At 43.7% G+C, this 21,284-nt stretch overlaps 1 protein-coding gene across 1 annotated transcript in view; it reads left to right on the top strand.

The window, feature by feature from the left end:
• BCL3 (BCL3 transcription coactivator) overlaps positions 1–21,284 on the top strand; it is a 120,878-nt gene that overhangs the window by 51,815 nt on the left and 47,779 nt on the right. Inside the window, exon 2 of the mRNA XM_040434309.1 lies at positions 702–876. Within this exon, the coding sequence (XP_040290243.1) occupies positions 702–876 (175 nt within the window). The remainder of the gene's footprint in view (positions 1–701; positions 877–21,284) is intronic.

Here is a 21,284-nt window from a genome sequence, read left to right as displayed (position 1 = left end):
GTTCAGTTTAATATTTTACTTAGAATATACGTTATACCAGTCTGGCTCAACAGATGTGGGCTTAGAAGCAGCTCTAAGTGTCCTAGATGTAATTTGTTAGGGACAGATCACCTACACATGTTCTGGTCCTGCACGCAACTAACCAAATACTGGGAGACAATAGCCAAACTCATTTCCAAAAAACTAAAAATAGTGATCCCATATACACTAGAATGTTGGATTTTAGGCGACTTTTCCAAGGTTAACTGTCATAGATTAAAAAAAATCTTATTGATTAAAATAGCCTTTTTGGTGAGACTTTTAATTTCTCGAGTTTGGTTCTCTTCTAATACTCCTACAGTTTATTTATGGTTAAATTTGGTTAATAAAGTTAAGAGATACGAAAGTATTCTATATAAACAAAGGAATTGTGAAGAGAGATGGGGGAAGGTATGTGGAGGATGGAGTTTTTAGGTTACCACTCTACGCTCCATTAGTGATTTGCCCCGATCTTATCGACAGCGGGCGCTAGGTGTCGCATCGCAAACGGAGGGTGGGGGGTTGGATGGGGTACTTTTAATCTGGCGGATTAAAGAAAAAAAAAAAAAAAGTTTATTCTCCTGACATCTGTTCCATCCTTTTGTGAACCTGCATTCATTTTTTAAAACAAAAGCAGCACATAAAATATTCATCTGTAATTTTTGCTATCCTTTTTTTTTCAGGAAATACTGCCTGCATGCCTCCCACAATACCCTTGTACCCGACTACTGGCCCTGCAGTTTTGGAATCACACCTGCTGAGCCTCATGGCACCATGTCACACAACCTTCGTTCCTACAGAAACAGACCTTCAGGCTGACCTCATTGCTGCTACTCAACAAGATGAAGATGGAGACACGTAAGGACCTCTAACATCCCAGCCTGCTCTCCTCTCTGCTTGTTTTCTGAAATCTAAACAACTTATTTTTTACATCTTCAATGTATACCACACACTTCTCTCTATATGTGCTTCTGGAATATTAATTAATTGTAGCTTAATGTATTTAAAATAATGAAATACTGCTGGAGTAATGCTAATCTTGTAACTGCTCTAGGGTTGCCTTCTGTCTGTGGACTTCCAGTCATCTGATCACCATTCATAAGAACACAAGAGCAGAGGATACAATGCATGATGTCCATGAAAGACCACAATAATCAGCAGAATAAAGGGCTGATGCACGCCTGTACATACAGGCATAGGGCTCTTTCACACTTGCGTTGTCCGGATCCGGCGTGTACTCCATTTGCCGGAATTACCCGCCGGATCCGGAAAAACGCAAGTGAACTAAAAGCATTTGAAGACGGATCCGTCTTCAAAATGCGTTCAGTGTTACTATGGCAGCCAGGACGCTATTAAAGTCCGGGTTGCCATAGTAGTAGTGGGGAGCGGGGGAGCAGTATACTTACCGTCCGTGCGGCTCCCGGGGCGCTCCAGAATGACGTCAGAGCGCCCCATGCGCATGGATGACGTGATCCATGCGACACGTCATCCATGAGCGTGGGGCGCCCTGACGTCACTCTGGAGCGCCCGGGGAGCCGCACGGACGGTAAGTATACTGCTCCCCCGCTCCCCACTACACTTTACCATGGCTGCCAGGACTTTAGCGTCCTGGTAGCCATGGTAACCATTCAGAAAAAGCTAAACGTTGGATCCGGCAATGCGCCGAAACGACGTTTAGCTTAAGGCCGGATCCGGATTAATGCCTTTCAATGGGCATTAATTCCGGATCCGGCCTTGCGGCAAGTGTTCAGGATTTTTGGCCGGAGCAAAAAGCGCAGCATGCTGCGGTATTTTCTCCGGCCAAAAAACGTTCCGGTCCGGAACTGAAGACATCCTGATGCATCCTGAACGGATTTCTCTCCATTCAGAATGCATTAGGATAAAACTGATCAGGATTCTTCCGGCATAGAGTCCCGACGACGGAACTCTATGCCGGAAGAAAAGAACGCAAGTGTGAAAGAGCCCATAGTTGTATATATAGTGGTAGCTTTGTCCCATTCATGTTGTGAGTTCAAGAAGGGAAGCAGGAATCCATGGAGTGACAGTTGAGTTCCAGAAAGCCAGTATACTAATGAGGAAATGTGCTTCCTGGATCCAGAAGCAGGAAGTTTTTAGTGAATCATTGATTCAAGTGAATTATTGAATCAAAATTCTGTAAATTTAAAGGCTCCTGGTGGAGGATTCGGTGCAATAGAAAATGGAAATTTGTTGCCTCCAAAGTTCCTGTCTTGTGAAGATTGAATGACAAAAATTACACCAAAGGCAGTTAGTATTTCCGCATACATAGAAACTCAGCTTATTCTTGACCAGTGGCTTGTTATAACCAGACATGCTCCTTATTACTGGAAGATCACAACTGGTAAAAATCATAGAAACCACCTAATCTGGTTGTTAGAAAACCACAAATTCTCCCCATCCCCCGCTCTTTGAGACCACAGACTTCCTTAACCTTCCAATACTTCCTTGTGTCACCTCCCCCTAGCTTGTTTTAATGATTTCTACTTCCTCAAACAGTTCATATAACCAGCACTGCAGGTGTATTCTGTTGTAGAATAGTACTGTACAATAACCTCTAAATACGGTGGTGTATGCATATATATTCATACATACACTTTTTTATTCTTCTAATTAATCCGCTTTTATTTTTTAATTGTAGATTGTTCTTAATTCTGTTTTCTCTATATGATTATAGGGGCAGCCATCTCGTCTGAGCTGCTATTAAGAGCATTTAGAGAGATGATTTCCAGCAGCAACATGAACCATAGGAATCTGTAGACAGGAGATTTTCTGTAGACAGACGGAGTCTGTAGTGGTCATACGTTACTCTGCCTATCACTTATTGTGAAAAGTGCGATCCTGTGTTATCTTTATATATAGGTTTTACCTTCCATTATCATCCTGTCTGCGGCAATAATGAGATCACTGCTGAAAAGTAGTGATGACCGGCAGGGGAAATATTTGAATTTGCGATATTTCGCGAATATTTGGTAGAATATTCGTCATATATTTGAGAATTCGAGATTATTTTATTGATCGCGAAATATCAGCAATGTAATATTCGCGTAATGCGCGCAAAATACCGGAATGGGTCACTTTTGCAAAATTTTTCAAGCTGGTATAAGTTTCCTAAGACTGGAGAAAATGGTTGGCACAGCAGAACATTACAATAGCTTTATATGCAGATAGAGTGCTCCAATATATTCACGATTGCGAAATCGGCACTAATAATGCAAATATGTATGTATGTACAGTACAGACCAAAAGTTTGGACACACCTTCTCATTCAAAGAGTTTTCTTTATTTTCATGACTATGAAAATTGTAGATTCACACTGAAGGCATCAAAACTATGAATTAACACATGTGGAATTATATACATAACAAACAAGTGTGAAACAACTGAAAATATGTCATATTCTAGGTTCTTCAAAGTAGCCACCTTTTGCTTTGATTACTGCTTTGCACACTCTTGGCATTCCCTTGATGCTTTCTTGGTGCCTCTGCAGCTAAAATATTTCCTACCTTGGAGAGAATAGTATGCAATAAGGGCATATGGCTCTGTCCTGTGGGAACATGGTTCCATAAAAAAACATTGTTTTTCACTGTGTGCAGTACGTTATGGCTGTCATGTAATTAACACAGAACAGCTGTAGTATATACCGTATTTTTCGCCCTATAAGACGCACTTTCCCCCCCCCAAAAGTGAGGGGAAAATAGCAGTGCGTCTTATGGGGCGAATGCTGCAACCGTCCGGTGAATATGCTAAGAGGGAGGAGGGGCTGGGGGCTGGCATCTGTTTCTGTAATGGCAGCGGGGCCCGGTGCAGTCACTGTATTCTACTACATCGGGCCCCGCTCTCTGTAGTATACGATAATCATATCTAACTTGTGGGTATTGTTAAAGTATTCCAATCATCTTATGAATGAAGCAGGCGGCGCAGGCGCAGTGAGCGTAGTGAATTACGCTACGAGCACCCGGCCTCCTGACTGCCAAGAAGTTAGTTGTAAGTAGTACAGCGCTAGATTTAAGATGATTGGAATACTTTAACAATACCCACAAGTTAGATATGATTACCGTATACTTCAGAGAGTGGGTTCCGGTGTAGTAGAATACAGTGACTGCACCGGGCCCCGCTGCCATTACAGAAACAGATGCCGGCCCCCATTCACTACACAGGGACACTGTTATGGGGGATCTGTGGATGACACATAAGATGCTATATTCAGTCAGGTCCATAAATATTTCAGATTTGAAAAGAAACGAGCAAGATGTGCTTTAACTGGAGACTGTCAGCTTTAATTTGAGGGTATTTACATCCAAATCAGGTGAACAGTGTAGGAATTACAACAGTTTGCATATGTGCCTCCCACTTGTTAAGGGACCAAAAGTAATGGGACAGAATAATAATGATAAATCAAACTTTCACTTTTTAATACTTGGTTGCAAATCCTTTGCAGTCAATTACAGCCTGAAGTCTGGAACGCATAGACATCACCAGGCGCTGGGTTTCGTCCCTGTTGATGCTCTGCCAGGCCTCTACTGCAACTGTCTTCAGTTCCTGCTTGTTCTTGGGGCATTTTCTCTTCAGTTTTGTCTTCAGCAAGTGAAATGCATGCTCAATCAGATTCAGGTCAGGTGATTGACTTGGCCATTGCATAACATTCCACTTCTTTCCCTTAAAAAACTCTTTGGTTGCTTTTGCAGTATGCTTTGGGTCATTGTCGATCTGCACTGTGAAGCGTCGTCCAATGAGTTCTGAAGCATTTGGCTGAATATGAGCAGATAATATTGCCCGAAACACTTCAGAATTCATCCTGCTGCTTTTGTCAGCAGTCACATCATCAATAAATACAAGAGAACCAGTTCCATTGGCAGCCATACATGCCCACGCCATGACACTACCACCACAATGCTTCACTGATGAGGTGGTATGCTTAGGATCATGAGCAGTTCCTTTCCTTCTACATACTCTTCTCTTCCCATCACTCTGGTACAAGTTGATCTTGGTCTCATCTGTCCATAGGATGTTGTTCCAGAACTGTGAAGGCTTTTTTAGATGTCGTTTGGCAAACTCTAATCTGGCCTTCCTGTTTTTGAGGCTCACCAATGGTTTACATCTTGTGGTGAACCCTCTGTATTCACTCTGGTGAAGTCTTCTCTTGATTGTTGACTTTGACGCACATACACCTACCTCCTGGAGAGTGTTCTTGATCTGGCCAACTGTTGTGAAGGGTGTTTTCTTCACCAGAGAAAGAATTCTTCGGTCATCCACCACAGTTGTTTTCTGTGTTCTTCCTGGTCTTTTGGTGTTGCTGAGCTCACCGGTGCGTTCCTTCTTTTTAAGAATGCTCCAAACTGTTGTTTTGGCCACACCTAATGTTTTTGCTATCTCTCTGATGTTTTTTTTTTTTTCAGCCTAATGATGGCTTGCTTCACTGATAGTGACAGCTCTTTGGATCTCATCTTGAGAGTTGACAGCAACAGATTCCAAATGCAAATAGCACACTTGAAATGAACTCTGGACCTTTTATCTGCTCATTGTAATTGGGATAATGAGGGAATAACACACACCTGGCCATGGAACAGCAGAGAAGCCAATTGTCCCATTACTTTTGGTTCCTTAACATGTGGGAGGCACATATGCAAACTGTTGTAATTCCCACACCGTTCACCTGATTTGGATGTAAATACCCTCAAATTAAAGCTGACAGTCTGCAGTTAAAGCACATCTTGTTCGTTTTATTTCAAATCCATTGTGGTGGTGTATAGAGCCAAAAATGTTACAATTGTGTCGATGTCCCAATATTTATGGACCTGACTGTATGTGTCATCCACAGATACCCCCATAACAATGCTATCCACAGATGCCCCCACAATGATCCCCCATAACAGTGCCATCCACATATGCCCCCATAACAGTGCCATCCACAGATGCCCCCATAACAGTGCCATCCACAGATCTCCCATAATAGTGTCATCCACAGACCACCATTACGGTAGTTCAAAACCCACCAAAAGCACACCTTTTTGGTTCAAAATGTTTTTTTTCTTTTTTTCCTTCTCAAAAACCCAGGTGCGTCTTATGGACAGGTGCGTCTTATATGGTGAAAAATACGGTATATGAAGGAACAACAGTGTAAAAAAGCTCCCACATAGTATTTAAGGCCGAAAAAAGACATCTGTCCATCCAGTTTGGCCTGTTATCCTGCAAGTTGATCCAGAGGAAGGTAAAAAAAAGACTGAGGTAGAAGCGAATTTTCCCCACTTAAAGGGAACCTGTCACCGGGATTTTGTGTATAGAGCTGAGGACATGGGCTGCTAGATGGCCGCTAGCATATCCGCAATACCCAGTCCCCATAGCTCTGTGTGCTTTTATTGTGTAAAAAAAACGATTTGATACATATGCAAATTAACCTGAGATGAGTCCTGTCCCTGAGATGAGTCAGGGACAGGACTCATCTCAGGTTAATTTGCATATGTATCAAATTGGTTTTTTGACACAATAAAAACACACAGAGCTATGGGGACTGGGTATTGCGGATGTGCTAGCGGCCATCTAGCAACCCATGTCCTCAGCTCTATACACAAAATCCCGGTGACAGGTTCCCTTTAAGAGGAAAAAAAATTCCTTCCCGACTCCAATCAGGCAATCAGAATAACTCCTTGGATCAACAACCTCTCTCTAGTAGCTATAGCCTGTAATATTATTACACTTAAGAAATACATCCAGGCCCCTCTTGAATTCCTTTATTGTGCTCACCATCAACACCTCCTCAGGCAGAGAGTTTCATAGTCTCACTGCTGTAACCGTAAAGAATCCTCTTCTATGTTTGTGTACAAACCTTCTTTCCTCCAGACGCAGAGGATGTCCCCTCGTCACAGTCAAAGTCCTGGAGATAAATAGATGATGGGAGAGATCTCTGTACTGACCCCTGATATACACTGCTCAAAAAAATAAAGGGAACACTTAAACAACACAATGTAACTCCAAGTCAATCACACTTCTGTGAAATCAAACTGTCCACTTAGGAAGCAACACTAAGTGACAATCAATATCACATGCTGTTGTGCAAATGGGATAGACAACAGGTGGAAATTATAGGCAATTAGCAAGACACCCCCAATAAAGGAGTGGTTCTGCAGGTGGTGACCTGACCACTTCTCAGTTCCTATGCTTCCTGGCTGATGTTTTGGTCACTTTTGAATGCTGCTGGTGCTTTCACTCTAGTGGTAGCATGAGACGGAGTCTACAACCCACACAAGTGGCTCAGGTAGTGCAGCTTATCCGGGATGGCACATCAATGCGAGCTGTGGCAAGAAGGTTTGCTGTGTCTGTCAGCGTAGTGTCCAGAGCATGGAGGTGCTACCAGGAGACAGGCCAGTACATCAGGAGACGTAGAGGAGGCCGTAGGAGGGCAACAACCCAGCAGCAGGACCGCTACCTCCGCCTTTGTGCAAGGAGGAGCACTGCCAGAGCCCTGCAAAATGACCTCCAGCAGGCCACAAATGTGCATGTGTCTGCTCAAACGATCAGAAACAGACTCCATGAGGGTGATATGAGGGCCCGACGTCCACAGGTGGGGGTTGTGCTTACAGCCCAACACTGTGCAGGACGTTTGGCATTTGCCATAAATCACCAAGATTGGCAAATTCGCCACTGGCGCTCTGTGCTCTTCACAGATGAAAGCAGGTTCACACTGAGCACATGTGACAGATGTGACAGAGTCTGGAGACGCCGTGGAGAATGTTCTGCTGCCTGCAACATCCTCCAGCATGACCGGTTTGGCATTGGGTCAGTAATGGTGTGGGGTGGCATTTCTTTGGAGGGCCGCACAGCCCTCCATGTGCTCGCCAGAGGTAGCCTGACTGCCATTAGGTACCGAGATGAGATCCTTAGACCCCTTGTGAGACCAGATGCTGGTGCGGTTGGCCCTGGGTTCCTCCTAATGCAAGACAATGCTAGACCTCATGTGGCTGGAGTGTGTCAGCAGTTCCTGCAAGACAAAGGCATTGATGCTATGGACTGGCCCGCCCGTTCCCCAGACCTGAATCCAATTGAGCACATCTGGGACATCACGTCTCGCTCTATCCACCATCGTCACGTTGCACCACAGACTGTCCAGGAGTTGGCAGATGCTTTAGTCCAGGTCTGGGAGGAGATCCCTCAGGAGACCGTCCGCCACCTCATCAGGAGCATGCACAGGCGTTGTAGGGAGGTCATACAGGCACACAGAGGCCACACACACTACTGAGCCTCATTTTGACTTGTTTTAAGGACATTACATCAAAGTTGGATCAGCCTGTAGTGTGTTTTTCCACTTTAATTTTGAGGGTGACTCCAAATCCAGACCTCCATGGGTTAAAAAATTTGATTTCCATTTTTTAATATTTGTGTGATTTTGTTGTCAGCACATCCAACTATGTAAAGAACAAAGTATTTCAGAAGAATATTTAATTAATTCAGATCTAGGATGTGTTATTTTTGTGTTCCCTTTATTTTTTTGAGCAGTGTATTTATATATAGTTATTGGATCTTCCTTCAGTCATCTTTTTTCTAAAGTGAATAACCCTAATTTTGGTAATCTTTCAGGGTACTGTAGTCCACCCATTCCAGTTATTACTTTTGTTGCCCTCCTCTGAACCCTCTCCAGCTCTGCTATGTCTGCCTTGTTCACAGGAGCCCAGAACTGTACACAGTACTCCATGTGTGGTCTGACTAATGATTTGTAAAGTGGTAGGACTATGTTCTCATCACGGGCATCTATGCCCCTTTTGAGTCAACCCATTATCTTATTGGCCTTGGCAGTAGCTGCCTGACACTGGTTTCTACAGCTTAGTTAATTCTTAGGTCCTTTTCCATGTCAGTGTTACCCAGTGTTTTACCATTTAGTATGTACGGGTGACTTGCATTATTCCTTCCCATGTGTATAACCTTACATTTGTCAGTGTTAAACCTCATCTGCCACTTCTCTGCCCAAGCCTCTAATCTATCCAGATCCATCTGTAGCAGTATACTGTCCTCTTCCGTGTTAATTACTTTACACAGTTTAGTGTCATCTGCAAAAATTTATATTTTACTGTGCAAGCCTTCTACAAGATCATTAATAAATATATTGAAGAGAATAGGGTCAAATACTGACCCCTGTGGTACACCACTAGTAACAGTGACCCAATCTGAGTGTGTACCATTAATAACCACCCTCTGTTTTCTATCACTGAGCCAGTGACTTACCCACCTACAGGCATTTTCTCCCAGTCCAAGCATTTTTATTTTATATACTAACCTTTCATGCGGTACAATGTCAAATGCTTTGGAGTAGTCCAGATATACGACATCCATTGATTCGCCGCTGTCAAGTCTAGAACTTACCTCCTCATAGAAACTGACTAAATTAGTTTGACACGACCGATCCCTCATGAAGCCATGCTGATATGGCGTTATTTGCTTATTTTCATTGAGGTACTCCAAGATAGCATCTCTTAGAAAACCTTCAAACAGTTTACCCACGACAGATGTTAAATTTACCGGCCTATAGTTTCTGGGCTCTGTTTTTGGACCCTTTTTGAATATTGGCACTAGGGTTGTTGCGGGTATCGAAATTTTGATACCCAATCGATACTTTTGTCCTGGTATCAATACGATACTGGGATTTAAATTTTTTCGATACTGGCCTTCGCTGCTGCGCAGTCTAGTATCTCTGAACATGAGCGTGCTGCTGTCAGCGCGCTCATGTTCCCTCAGCAGCACAGGGGAGAATGAAGCAGTCTTTCTCTCCCTTCCCCTGTGCTGCTGCTGCCGCTGCCACCAATGGGGAGAGAGGGGCGGAGGAGGGGCGGGCGCACTGCGCCACCAATGATAGGAGGACCCTTTTTATGGGTTCAGACTTAAGCTTAAGTTGGCAGGACATGTAGAGCGGCACCCAGGGATCTCCCAGCACCTACTATTATTCCTGGGCACCGCTCCATTCGACCGCTGTGCCCCCATTACAGTCTCCTGCTCCATATGCCAATTACTATCGGAGTGATGGGGAGGAGACATCAGCTTCTCTAGTGGGCGTTCCTTTTCCCTGGCTGTAGCGCTGTCCAATCGCAGCACAGCTCAGGGAGAAGGAACGCCCACTAGAGAAGCTGATGTCTCCTCCCCATCTCTCCAATAGTAATTGGCATACGGAGCAGGAGACTGTAATGGGGGCACAGCGGGCAAACGGAGCGGCGCCCAGGAATAATAGTAGGTGCTGGAAGATCCCTGTGCGCCGCTCTACATGTCTCGCTAACTTAAACTTAACTCTGAACCCATAAAAAAGGTCCTCTTTAACTTTTAATACACGAGGCAGGTGCCGGAAGCAGAATCGCATAGCCGGCACCCTGCCTCTGACAGGGAGCTGCGATCAGCGGCAGTTAACCCCTCAGGTGCGGCACCTGAGGGGTTAACTGCCGCTGATTTGCTGCCAGTACCCGCCTCCTGTATTAAGGGTTAATTATTAAGGGTTAATTATCATTGGTGGCGCAGTGCGCCCTCCCCTTCCCCCCAGTATTAGAATCATTGGTGGCGCAGTGCCCCCTCCCCCCCTCAACATCCCCAGTATTAAAATCATTGGTGGCAGTGGCCACAGAGTCCCCTCACCTCCTCTCATTGGTGGTGCAGTGGCAGTTCTGATCGGACCCCTAGCTGTGTAATCCTGGGGCTTCGATCAGTTGCCATGGCAGTCAGGACGCTACCATAGTTGGCTCCCTGCTGCTGTGTGCACAAAGCACACAGCAGCAGGGACAGTGTGAAGTCCTATTCACCCTGATAGATCTCTATCAGGGTGAATAGGACAAGGGATGAAAAAATCCCAGGTTCTAGCCCCTAAGGGGGGAAATAGTTATTAAATAAAAAGTAAAAAAAATAAATAAAAAAAAGTAAAAAAAAAACCCCACCAAAATATTAAGTGTATATATAAACAATAAATAAATAAACACGTCACATATTGCCACGTCCGAAAAGTCCAAACTATTAAAATAGAAAAAAAATCTATGCGGTGAACGGTGGAACAGGAAAAAAAAAAATAAAATGCGCATTTCGCAATTTTTTTAAAATGCGGAATGCGCATGGGTTTTTTGGTTTATTTTTTTCGCGTGGTATTGAGTATCGCAATACTTTTTTATGGTATCGAAATCGAATCAAAAATGTGGTATCGCAACAACTCTAATTGGCACCACATTTGCTATGCGTCAATCCTGTGGAACGCTCCTTGTCAGTATAGAGTCCTTAAATATCAGAAATAAGGGTCTGACTATGACATTACTTAATTCTCTTAGGCTATGGGGGTGTATGCCATCTGGTCCTGGCGATTTGTCTATTTTAATCTTTTTAAGACGCTGCTGTACTTCTTCCTGGGTCAGGCAGGGCACTTTTAATGGGGAATTTACTTTTACATTCTGCAAGTCATCTGACAGTTTATTTTCCTGTGAATAGAGAGGATAAAATAATATTTAATAGCTTTGCTTTCTCCTCATTGCTCTCTGCAACTCCCCCCTCATACTTTTTACCACTTATATAATTGAAGAACCTTTTAGGGTTTGTTTTACTCTCTTTGGCAATTAATCTCTCAGCAGGGGCATACATAGAAATCACTGGGCCCCATGCAAGAATCTGAATTTGGCGCTTTTGTGAGTGACCCATAGCACCCCTTAGGGTATATTTACATCTGCTGCAGAGGTTCCAGCAGAAGCCTCATTTTCAGATTCTAGCAAAAACAAAGGGCAAAATAATGCTGCATGTGGGATCTCGAATGACCCCATTATTGTGAATGGGATCCGGCAGGCGCCAGCAGTGTTTGGCATATGCTGGATCTGGCGATTCTGGTATTCTGCTGGTATGCTGGAACAGAATACCAAAATCTGATCGCAAGTGATTACCTAGCCTTACCCGATGAACTGTGCCTGCTGCTGCTACTTCTTATATGGTGTGTCACCCTTCCCCATAGACTGTGCCCGCTGCTGCTACTTTATATAGTGTGCCATCCTTCCCCCATAGACTCTACCTGCTCCTGCTTCACCTCCTCCCCAATGTTAACTTACTGTTTGTGCTGCTGGCAGAGTGCAGTCAGGGCCTGGGGCAGATCTTCGCTGAGCTGGACTGGAGTCTGGACTGGTGACACTGCTGGATCAGGTCAGGTCCGGACTGGTCAGTCAGGTCACAGTGAGACGTGTGCTGGCAGAGGAACAGGACAAGGACATTTTACAAAGTGCACACACAGAAAACAATAGGATTTAATCAAGTCACAACTGATGTTTCTCTGACTGCTGCAGAACCTCCTAATACACACCTCATCTGCTGCAGAACCTCATAATGCACACCTCAGCTGCTGCAGAACCTCCTAATAGACACCTCAGCTGCTGCAGAACCTCATAACACACATCTCATTTGCTGCAGAACCTCATAATACACACCTCAGCTGCTGCAGAACATCATTCTGATGCTAGAGAACATATAAGGCTTTGATCACATCTGTGTTGGGCCTCATTTGCAGATCAGGTCATAAATGCTGGACACAATTTTATAGCCTAGTAGATGGGAACCTATCAGATCTCATTATGGTCAGCGGGTTCCGTCAGGTGTTGTTGTCCATGAAGCGCCAGATCCGGAAATATGGCAATTTTTGTTGTTGTGCTCCTATGATGGCAGAACAGCGAACGTCATCAGCATAGATGTGAACAAAGCCTAACACACACCTCAGAATCTGCAGAACATTATAATAGTGACAAGGGAACTACAAGTCTCATCATCACCAGATTGTTGTTATTGGAAATTAGGGGGCAACAGAGGGAGAAGTAAAAGTGGAGAGAACTACAACTCCCAGCATGACCAGGATGTTATTATTGGATACAAGTGGATATTACACAGAGAGAGTATTAGGCCGGGTTCACATCACTGTTAGTTTTCAATACTTCTGATCCGTCAGAAGAACAAAAAAAATAAAGAAAAAAACTGATCCTGTATTTCAAGCATCAGTTCTGCACATTTCCCATCCGTTTGAGTCATTTCTGTCTGAGATAGTTAGTGGGAGATAGTCAGTGTAGGTTAGATAGTGATATAGTGTAGCTGATAGGTTCCAGTGTCCAGGTTCTGCTGTCCATACAGACATGCTACAGACATAGTGCTGCGATGTCACAAGTTCACAACAATACATAGTGCACCAATCAGTAATATGTAGTCAGACCTGCTAAAAAGTTGCACGTATTGTGACAAAATATGCGCATTATTAATTGCCGATTTGCGCAATCGCAAATATATTGGAGCACTCTATCTGCATATATAGCTATTGTAATGTTCTGCCGTGCCAACCATTTTCTCCAGTCTCAGGAAACTTCTAGCAGCTTGGAAAATGTAGAAAAAGTGACCCACGCCTGTATTGCGCGCGCTTTACGCGAATATTAGATTGCCGATTTTTGCAATCAAGAAAATAATAGCGAATTCGCGAATATATAACAAATATTCTACAAAATATTTGCAAATTCGAATATTGCCCCTGCCGCTCATCATTAGTCCTGAACCATTTGGGAAAGATAATTGTTTTTGGTTATTTCCAAGAACCTGTTTCCTTTATGAGATGTACAGATTTCAGTTTCCCAGTCTATATCTGGGTAGATGAAGTCCCCCATAATAACGACCTCATTATGATTTGCCGCCTCGTCTATCTCGTTTAGTAGCAGATTTTCTGTGGACTCTATTAGGATATTAGGTGGTATATTAGGTGGTTTATAATAAACCCCTATTAGTATTTTATTATTGTTTTTGCCTCCATGTATCTCTACCCACAGTGACTCCACATGTTCATGTCCCTCACTTATATCTTCTCGGACTGTGGGCTTTAGACAGGACTTTATATAAAGGCAGACCCCTCCCCCTCTCCGGTTTTGGCGATCCTTTCTAAACAGACTGTAACCCTGTACATTAACTGCCCAGTCATAGCTATCATCCAGTCATGTCTCAGTTATTCCCACTATGTCATAGTTCTCCTCACACATCACTAATTCCAGCTCCCCAGTTTTATTAGTCAGGCTTCTGGCATTAGTATACATACAATTTAGAGGTTTATGTATATTTTTTACCCCACACCTTTCCTTCTGAACTGTTCTAGTCCCTCCTTCCATTCCTCCCCCAGTCCCACTACCTTGCCCCTCTATCTGCACTATCTTCCCCACCTATAATGTAATTACCCTTCCCCCCAGTCCCTAGTTTAAACACTCCTCCAACCTTCTAGTCATCTTCTCCCCCAACACAGCTGCCCCTTCCCCATTGAGGTGCAGCCCATCCCTACGATAGAGCCTGTAGCCAACAGAGAAGTCGGCCCAGTCCTCCAGGAACCCAAACCCCTCCTTCCTACACCAGTTCTTGAGCCACTTGTCAACCTCCCTAATCTCCCGCTGCCTTTCTTGTGTGGCTCGTGGTACAGGCAGTATTTCGGAAAACACTACCTTTGAGGTCCTTGCCCTAAGCTTGTGACCTAAATCCCTAAAATCATTTTTAAGGACGCTCCACCTACCTCTAACTTTGTCATTGGTTCTGATGTAGACCATGACCGCTGGATCTTCTCCAGACCCTCCCAGTAATCTGTCACTCGATCCGCGATGTGTCGAACTCAAGCGCCAAGAAGACAACACACTGTTCGGCGATCACGGTCTTTGTGACAGATCGCCCTATCTGTTCCCCTAATAATGGAGTCTCCCACTACCAGCACCTGTCTGGCCTGCCCTGCTCTCCTGGTTCCCTGCTTACTGGAGCTGACATTCCCCTGTCTGACAGAGGAAGGGTCCGGCTGCAGCAGTGCTCTCCCTGAACTGACATCCCCCTTATCTGCCAACCTTGCAAACTTGTTGGGGTGTGTCAGATCAGGGCTAGCCTCCCTGGCACTCTTCCCTGTACCCCACTTTCTAACTGTTATCCAGCTAGCTACCTCACTTTCCTGAACCTCCTCGGTACCACCCTCCTCCACATCTACCCCATAGAGTGCTTGCTCAGTGAGCAGCAAACTCTTTTCCAAATTGTCAACACTTCTCAAACGGCTGTTCAAGGACTGCATATATCAGACAAGATGTGCACTGGACTGCTCTGTCAATAATGGAACACATACTAGATGGGGATTACGCAAGAAAAGAGAAAAATACAATATAGTGCAGTGATAAGAATCTAACTTACTGTAGTCCCCTCCTAAAGTCCCTGAATCTGAAGTCACATAATCTGAGCTAAGCCTAGGCCAAGTGATCAATGAACATATGACATATGACACTGGCCTAGGGAAAGCTGTGAGAAGGCCACAGCGCTATTGTGAGCGCTGCTACCTTCTCCAACAGGCTCCCACCGATCAGATACTGATGACCTATCCTGAGGACAGGTCATCAGTTATAAAGTCTCAAAAAAGCCCTTTAACATTAAAACTTTGTGCATTTTTTATCTTTTTATATATACTTTTGCATTTAAATATGGCATTGAAAGCCCCTCATCCCTCCCTTACTCCTTTTATCTCTCCTTTATCTGTATTTGTATCTTTAGATGACGTCACTGCTCATTTTCCGCCCCTCACATCTTTAAGTTTCGCTTTATAGTAAGAACCTTTTCTGTGAAAACCCTTGACTTCCTAAAACTGACACATACTGAACTTTCTTCCCTCCCCCATCTCTACCCCCGACCTGTGTATGCCCTAGAGCTCTGTACTCTGTTCTACTGTGACAGGAACATAAACCTGCATTCGTAGCATTTGTATTACTGTTTCATATAAATTTGCTAAGTAAAACCTCAGAGACCTTATAGACTTTGTAGTTAAGATAGCTGCTCAAATTTGGAAAGTTTAGAATTTTTTATATTATTAGAATGATAGCAACAGAAGCATTTACATGAATGTAAAGGGAAATTCCAGCCAATCGTTTGCTATGGCCTCCCCTAGAAGTTCACTTACCTGCAGTTTGCAAAAACTATTAGGCCCCTTTCACATGGGCGAGTATTCCGCGCGGGTGCAATGCGTGAGGTGAACGCATTGCACCCACACTGAATCCTAACCCATTCATTTCTATGGGGCTGTGCACACGAGCGGTGATTTTCACGCATCACTTGTGCGTTGCGTGAAAATCGCAGTATGCTCTATATTGTGCATTTTCCACGCAACGCAGGCCCTATAGAAGTGAATGGGGCTGCGTGAAAATCGCAAGCATCCGCAAGCAAGTGCGGATGCGGTGCGATTTTCACGCACGGTTGCTAGGAGACGATCGGGATGGAGACCCGATCATTATTATTTTCCCTTAGAACATGGTTATAAGGGAAAATAATAGCATTCTGAATACAGAATGCATAGTACAATAGCGCTGGAGGGGTTAAAACAACAACAAAAAAAATTTGAACTCACCTTAATCCACTTGATCGCGCAGCCGGCATCTCTTCTGTCTTCTTCTTTGCTGTGTGCAGGAAAAGGACCTGTGGTGACGTCACTCCGGTCATCACTTGATCCATCACCATGGTAAAAGATCATGTGATGGACCATGTGATGACTGGAGTGACGTCACCACAGGTCCTTTTCCTGCACACATCAAAGAAGAAGACAGAAGAGAAGCCGGGCTGCGCGATCAAGTGGATTAAGGTGAGTTAAATTTTTTAAAATATTTTTTTAACCCCTCCAGTGCTATTGTACTATGCATTCTGTATTCAGAATGCTATTATTTTCCCTTATAACCATGTTATAAGGGAAAATAATACAATCTACAGAACACCGATCCCAAGCCCGAACTTCTGTGAAGAAGTTCAGGTTTGGGTACCAAACATGCCGATTTTTCTCACGCGCATGCAAAATGCATTACAATGTTTTGCACTTGCGCGGAAAAATCGCGCATGTTCCCGCAACGACTGTGTGAAAGAGGCCTTATTAGTAGGGAAATCTTCAGCTTTACTACATGCTCTGGTATTGAAGCATATGAAAGAAAATGGTGTTGTCAGATCTCAGCCAAAGGCCAGGCTAAGTAGATGGTCAACTGGACAGTGTCCGAGGGAGGCCTAGACTCTCCAATTCCATCCCAAGTAGAGCACAGTGATGGAACACTGCTCGAAGATGTTTAACCAGTCAGTCATCTCCCATCAGGTCATGTTGTCGAGCTGGGTCAAGCTGTCATTGGCCAAGGGGCCCATGTCAGTTTAAATTAATACCTACCTCAGTCTAAATATGTCCTGTAGACATGGATGGACCATGAAGCAACACATATTTTTTGAAGTCAATGGCTCAAGAACTAGGTACATGTAACTGTTTGACACCTATGTGGGCTGTTTGCAGCTGAAGACACTAATGTGCAGCAATGTCACCAGGGATGTCATAGAATTACTGAACCCTTATATAGATATTGGACAAGCACCACTCCAAGAAGCATGAGTGTAAGTCTGCATGCAATAAGACACACTAGAGAACACCAAAGAAAAGTAAAGCATGTGCAAATGACTGCACCTCAGACATAAATTTAAAAAAAGGATGCAAAACTTTATTACAAGCTTCATACATAGCTTAAAGGGGTTGTCCAGGCTCAGAGCTGAACCTGGACATATCCCCTTCTTCCCCGATTCAGCCTCTCTGACATGAGATGCTCATGAAATGCTCAATGTTGTCCCTTACAGCATGCTGAATCGCGCAGGGCAAGGGCTTTTTCTGGAGATCCGGTGACGTACTGGGCTCTCCATGGTTATGCAAGGCAGAGGCTTCCGCCTAGCAGTGAGCCCCGTGATGTCACCGGCACTAATCAGTGGGCTTTAGCACTGCCCTAGCATGTCACAGGGACTAAGTGGGGGAAGAAGAGGATATGTCCGGGTTCAGCTCTGAACCTGGAAAACCCCTTTAAGAAAAACATGGGTTAAAAACAGTTATAATCCACAGAAACGGTGTGTGGGATCAAACAAACTAAACCCCAGGGAACCACAATTTGGTACTGGAGTCAGATCATCTCCACATATGAACAAAACATACACAGTATAAAGCAGCAATATCCCCAACAGTATAACAGTGTGAAAGATGGCGGAGTGTAATACTCCAAAATGATGCAGTATCTAGAAAAATAATTTACATAGGGAGCAAAGAACAAAACATTATATAACCCAAGCTAGAAATAGCTCATTGTAGTTCCAGGGGGAAGTAGACCCCACAGGTATCACTATCTCAAACATCTCCCTCAGGCTTCATCAATAGCCATGGGCTATAAATTGTTAATACATGTTAATTTGTTTGACTTTGATTTAATATTTTTTTATTTTTTTATTTAAAGATGATCTGTCACTACAAAATGAGGTGCAATATGCAGGCAGCATGTTATAGAGCAGGAGTAGGTGAGCAGATTGATATATAATTTTTGTGAGGAAAGATTCAGTAAAACTTGTAATTAATACATTGAAATCTGCTTTTTCTATACTTAAGACCACCCCTGTGTACAGCTATTAGTGACTGACAGCTATCTCTGTATACACACTTACACAGAGAATGCTATCAATCACTGATAATACCTCCCCATGTACAGCTATTAGTGACTGACAGCTATCTCTGTATACACACTTACACAGAGAATACTATAAATTACTGATAACACCACCCCTGTATATAGCTATCAGTGACTGACAGCTATCTCTGTATACACACTTACACAGAGAATACTATCAATCACTGATAACACCTACCTCATGTACGGCTATCAGTGACTAAGGGATATCTCTGTATGCACACTTAGACAGAGAATGCTATCAATCATTGATAACACCTCCTTATGTACAACTATCAGTGACTGATGGTTACCTTTGTATATACACTTACACAGAGAATGCTCTAGGTAACTGATAACACCTCCCCCATGTACAGCTATCAGTGACTGACAGCTATCTCTGTATCCACACTTACACAGAGAATTCCATGTATACACACTTACACAGATAATGTAGATGTACACCTCCCCAGTGTACAACTATCAGTGACTGACAGCAATCTCTGTATACACACTTAGACATAGAATTCTATCAATCACTGATAACACCTCCCCGTGTACAACTATCAGTGACTGATAGCAATCTCTGTATACACACTTAGACATAGAATTCTATCAATCACTGATAACACCTCCCCCATATACAGCTAGCAGTGGCTGACAGCTATCTCTGTATACACACTTACACAGGGAATGCTATCAATCACTGATAACAACCCCCCCTTGTACAACTATCAGTGACTGACAGCTATCTATGTTTACACACTTACTTAGAGAATGCTAACAATCACTGATAACACCTCCCCCATGTACAGCTATCAGTGGCTGACAGCTATCTCTGTATACACACTTATACATAGAATGCTATCAATCACTGATAACACCTCTCCCGTGTACAGTTATCAGTGACTGACAGCTATCTCTGTTTACACACTTACACAGATAATGCTATCAATCACTGATAACACCTCCCCCATATACAGCTATTAGTGACTGACAGCTATACACACTTAAAGGTTATGTACATCTTTATGTACACCTTTATGATTGCATTTTACAAATTTTTGACAAACAAAATCATATTTTCAATTGGCCTTTATTAAACGTCAATGGGTCCGCGATCCGCATGTGGCCACAGTCATGGTCATGAGTAAGGATCTGAATTTGTTGATCTGAAACGCGTAGACCTGATGTACATGTCTGGATTTTAGCACGTTTTTCATTAAAGCATTTATATGGTTGATTGGAAGCTGGATCTCCTTTTTCACTTATATTTCTACTATCGCTGAGTTCCTGGTGAATATCCGTGCCTCCACTTCAAACTGGGACCAGGTGAGCCTCGACTATTGCTTTTTCTTGGACTGCCCCACGGTCAGTGCCCGTGCATTGCGGGCTGCAGCACGGGCACAGAGCCCTTACGTTCATGGGCATGAGCCCTTAGTGTGAAAGTAGCCTAAGCCACATTCTTATCAGTAAGATAAAGACTGAGCTTTAATGAGTTTTATAATGGCAGAGACAAGGAGTCCATCAGCTCCCCAACCGATGGAAAAGACAGAAAATCCAGAGGCTGTTACTACAGCATCTCAGCTATGTACCCAAAAAAGGGCTCCATATTTTTTATAAAGACCAATTGAAAAAATTATTTTATCTCAAAATAAGTACAATGCAATAATAAAAATATTGCCCCCAAAGGTGTACATTTAGACTTGCCGTGCAGGCAATTATCAGGAAGGAACTGTTCCTTCCCACAATAACTGCCTGCTCATCAGTGGAGGAAATAGCTTTATTTACATGAAGCAATCACCTCCACTCTGTGGGAATGCATGATGGCTACTGCCATCGCTCAACCTCATACATTTTCATGGTTTCTGGGCATCTGGATTCTGGATTGCTATTCACACAGCACAACCTGCTGCCCAGAAAGGATTATTTAATGTACTGCACAAAATATCCTTTCACCCAATGAACAAGCATTGTGCTTGTTCATGGGGTGTTCAGTAGTACCTTTATATGGACGGATTATAAGGAAGAACCGTTTCTAGGAACTTTAATACCAATATTCTGCCCGACATTTGTGCGGTGTAAATCCACCATTACACAGAGAATGTTATCAGTCATTGATAAGACAGCACCTGTGTACCAATGAGCTCAGAAAAAGCAGAGATTTAAATGTACTGTATATATTAGGGTGGGTTCACAATAGCGTTAGGGATTCCGTTATGGCTTTCCGTTATAACATGGTTATAGCAGAAAATAACGGAATGCCCAGACAGAATGCAAAACGGAAGGCTTTAAAAGGCATTCCGTTTACTCTCCGTCCTAATAGAAGTCTATGGGAAAGCATAACGGATCCGTGAACCCACCCTTATTGAGTCTTTTCCCATTAAACTATGTCAATCTGCTCAGCTCCTTCTGCTCTATAACATGCTGCCTGCTGATGACACTGCATTTTGTGGTGTCAGATCCTCTTTAACCACTTCCCGCCACGCTAACGCCGAAAGGCGTAATTTCTGCGGCGCTCCCAGGTCACACTAACGCCGATTGGCGTCATCTCGCGTGAGCCGAGATTTCCTGTGAACGCGCGCACACAGGCGCGCGCGCTCACAGGAACGGAAGGTAAGAGAGTGGATCTCCAGCCTGCCAGCGGAGATCGTTCGCTGGCAGGCTGGAGATGTGATTTTTTTAACTCCTAACAGGTATATTAGACGCTGTTTTGATAACAGCGTCTAATATACCTGCTACCTGGTCCTCTGGTGGTCCCCTTTGTTTGGATCGACCACCAGA

Source organism: Bufo bufo, chromosome 1, assembly GCF_905171765.1.
Source record: "Bufo bufo chromosome 1, aBufBuf1.1, whole genome shotgun sequence".
NCBI lineage: Eukaryota > Metazoa > Chordata > Amphibia > Anura > Bufonidae > Bufo > Bufo bufo.
The sequence above is the reverse complement of the archived record's forward strand: the minus strand, read 5'-3'. Positions and strand labels throughout refer to the sequence as shown.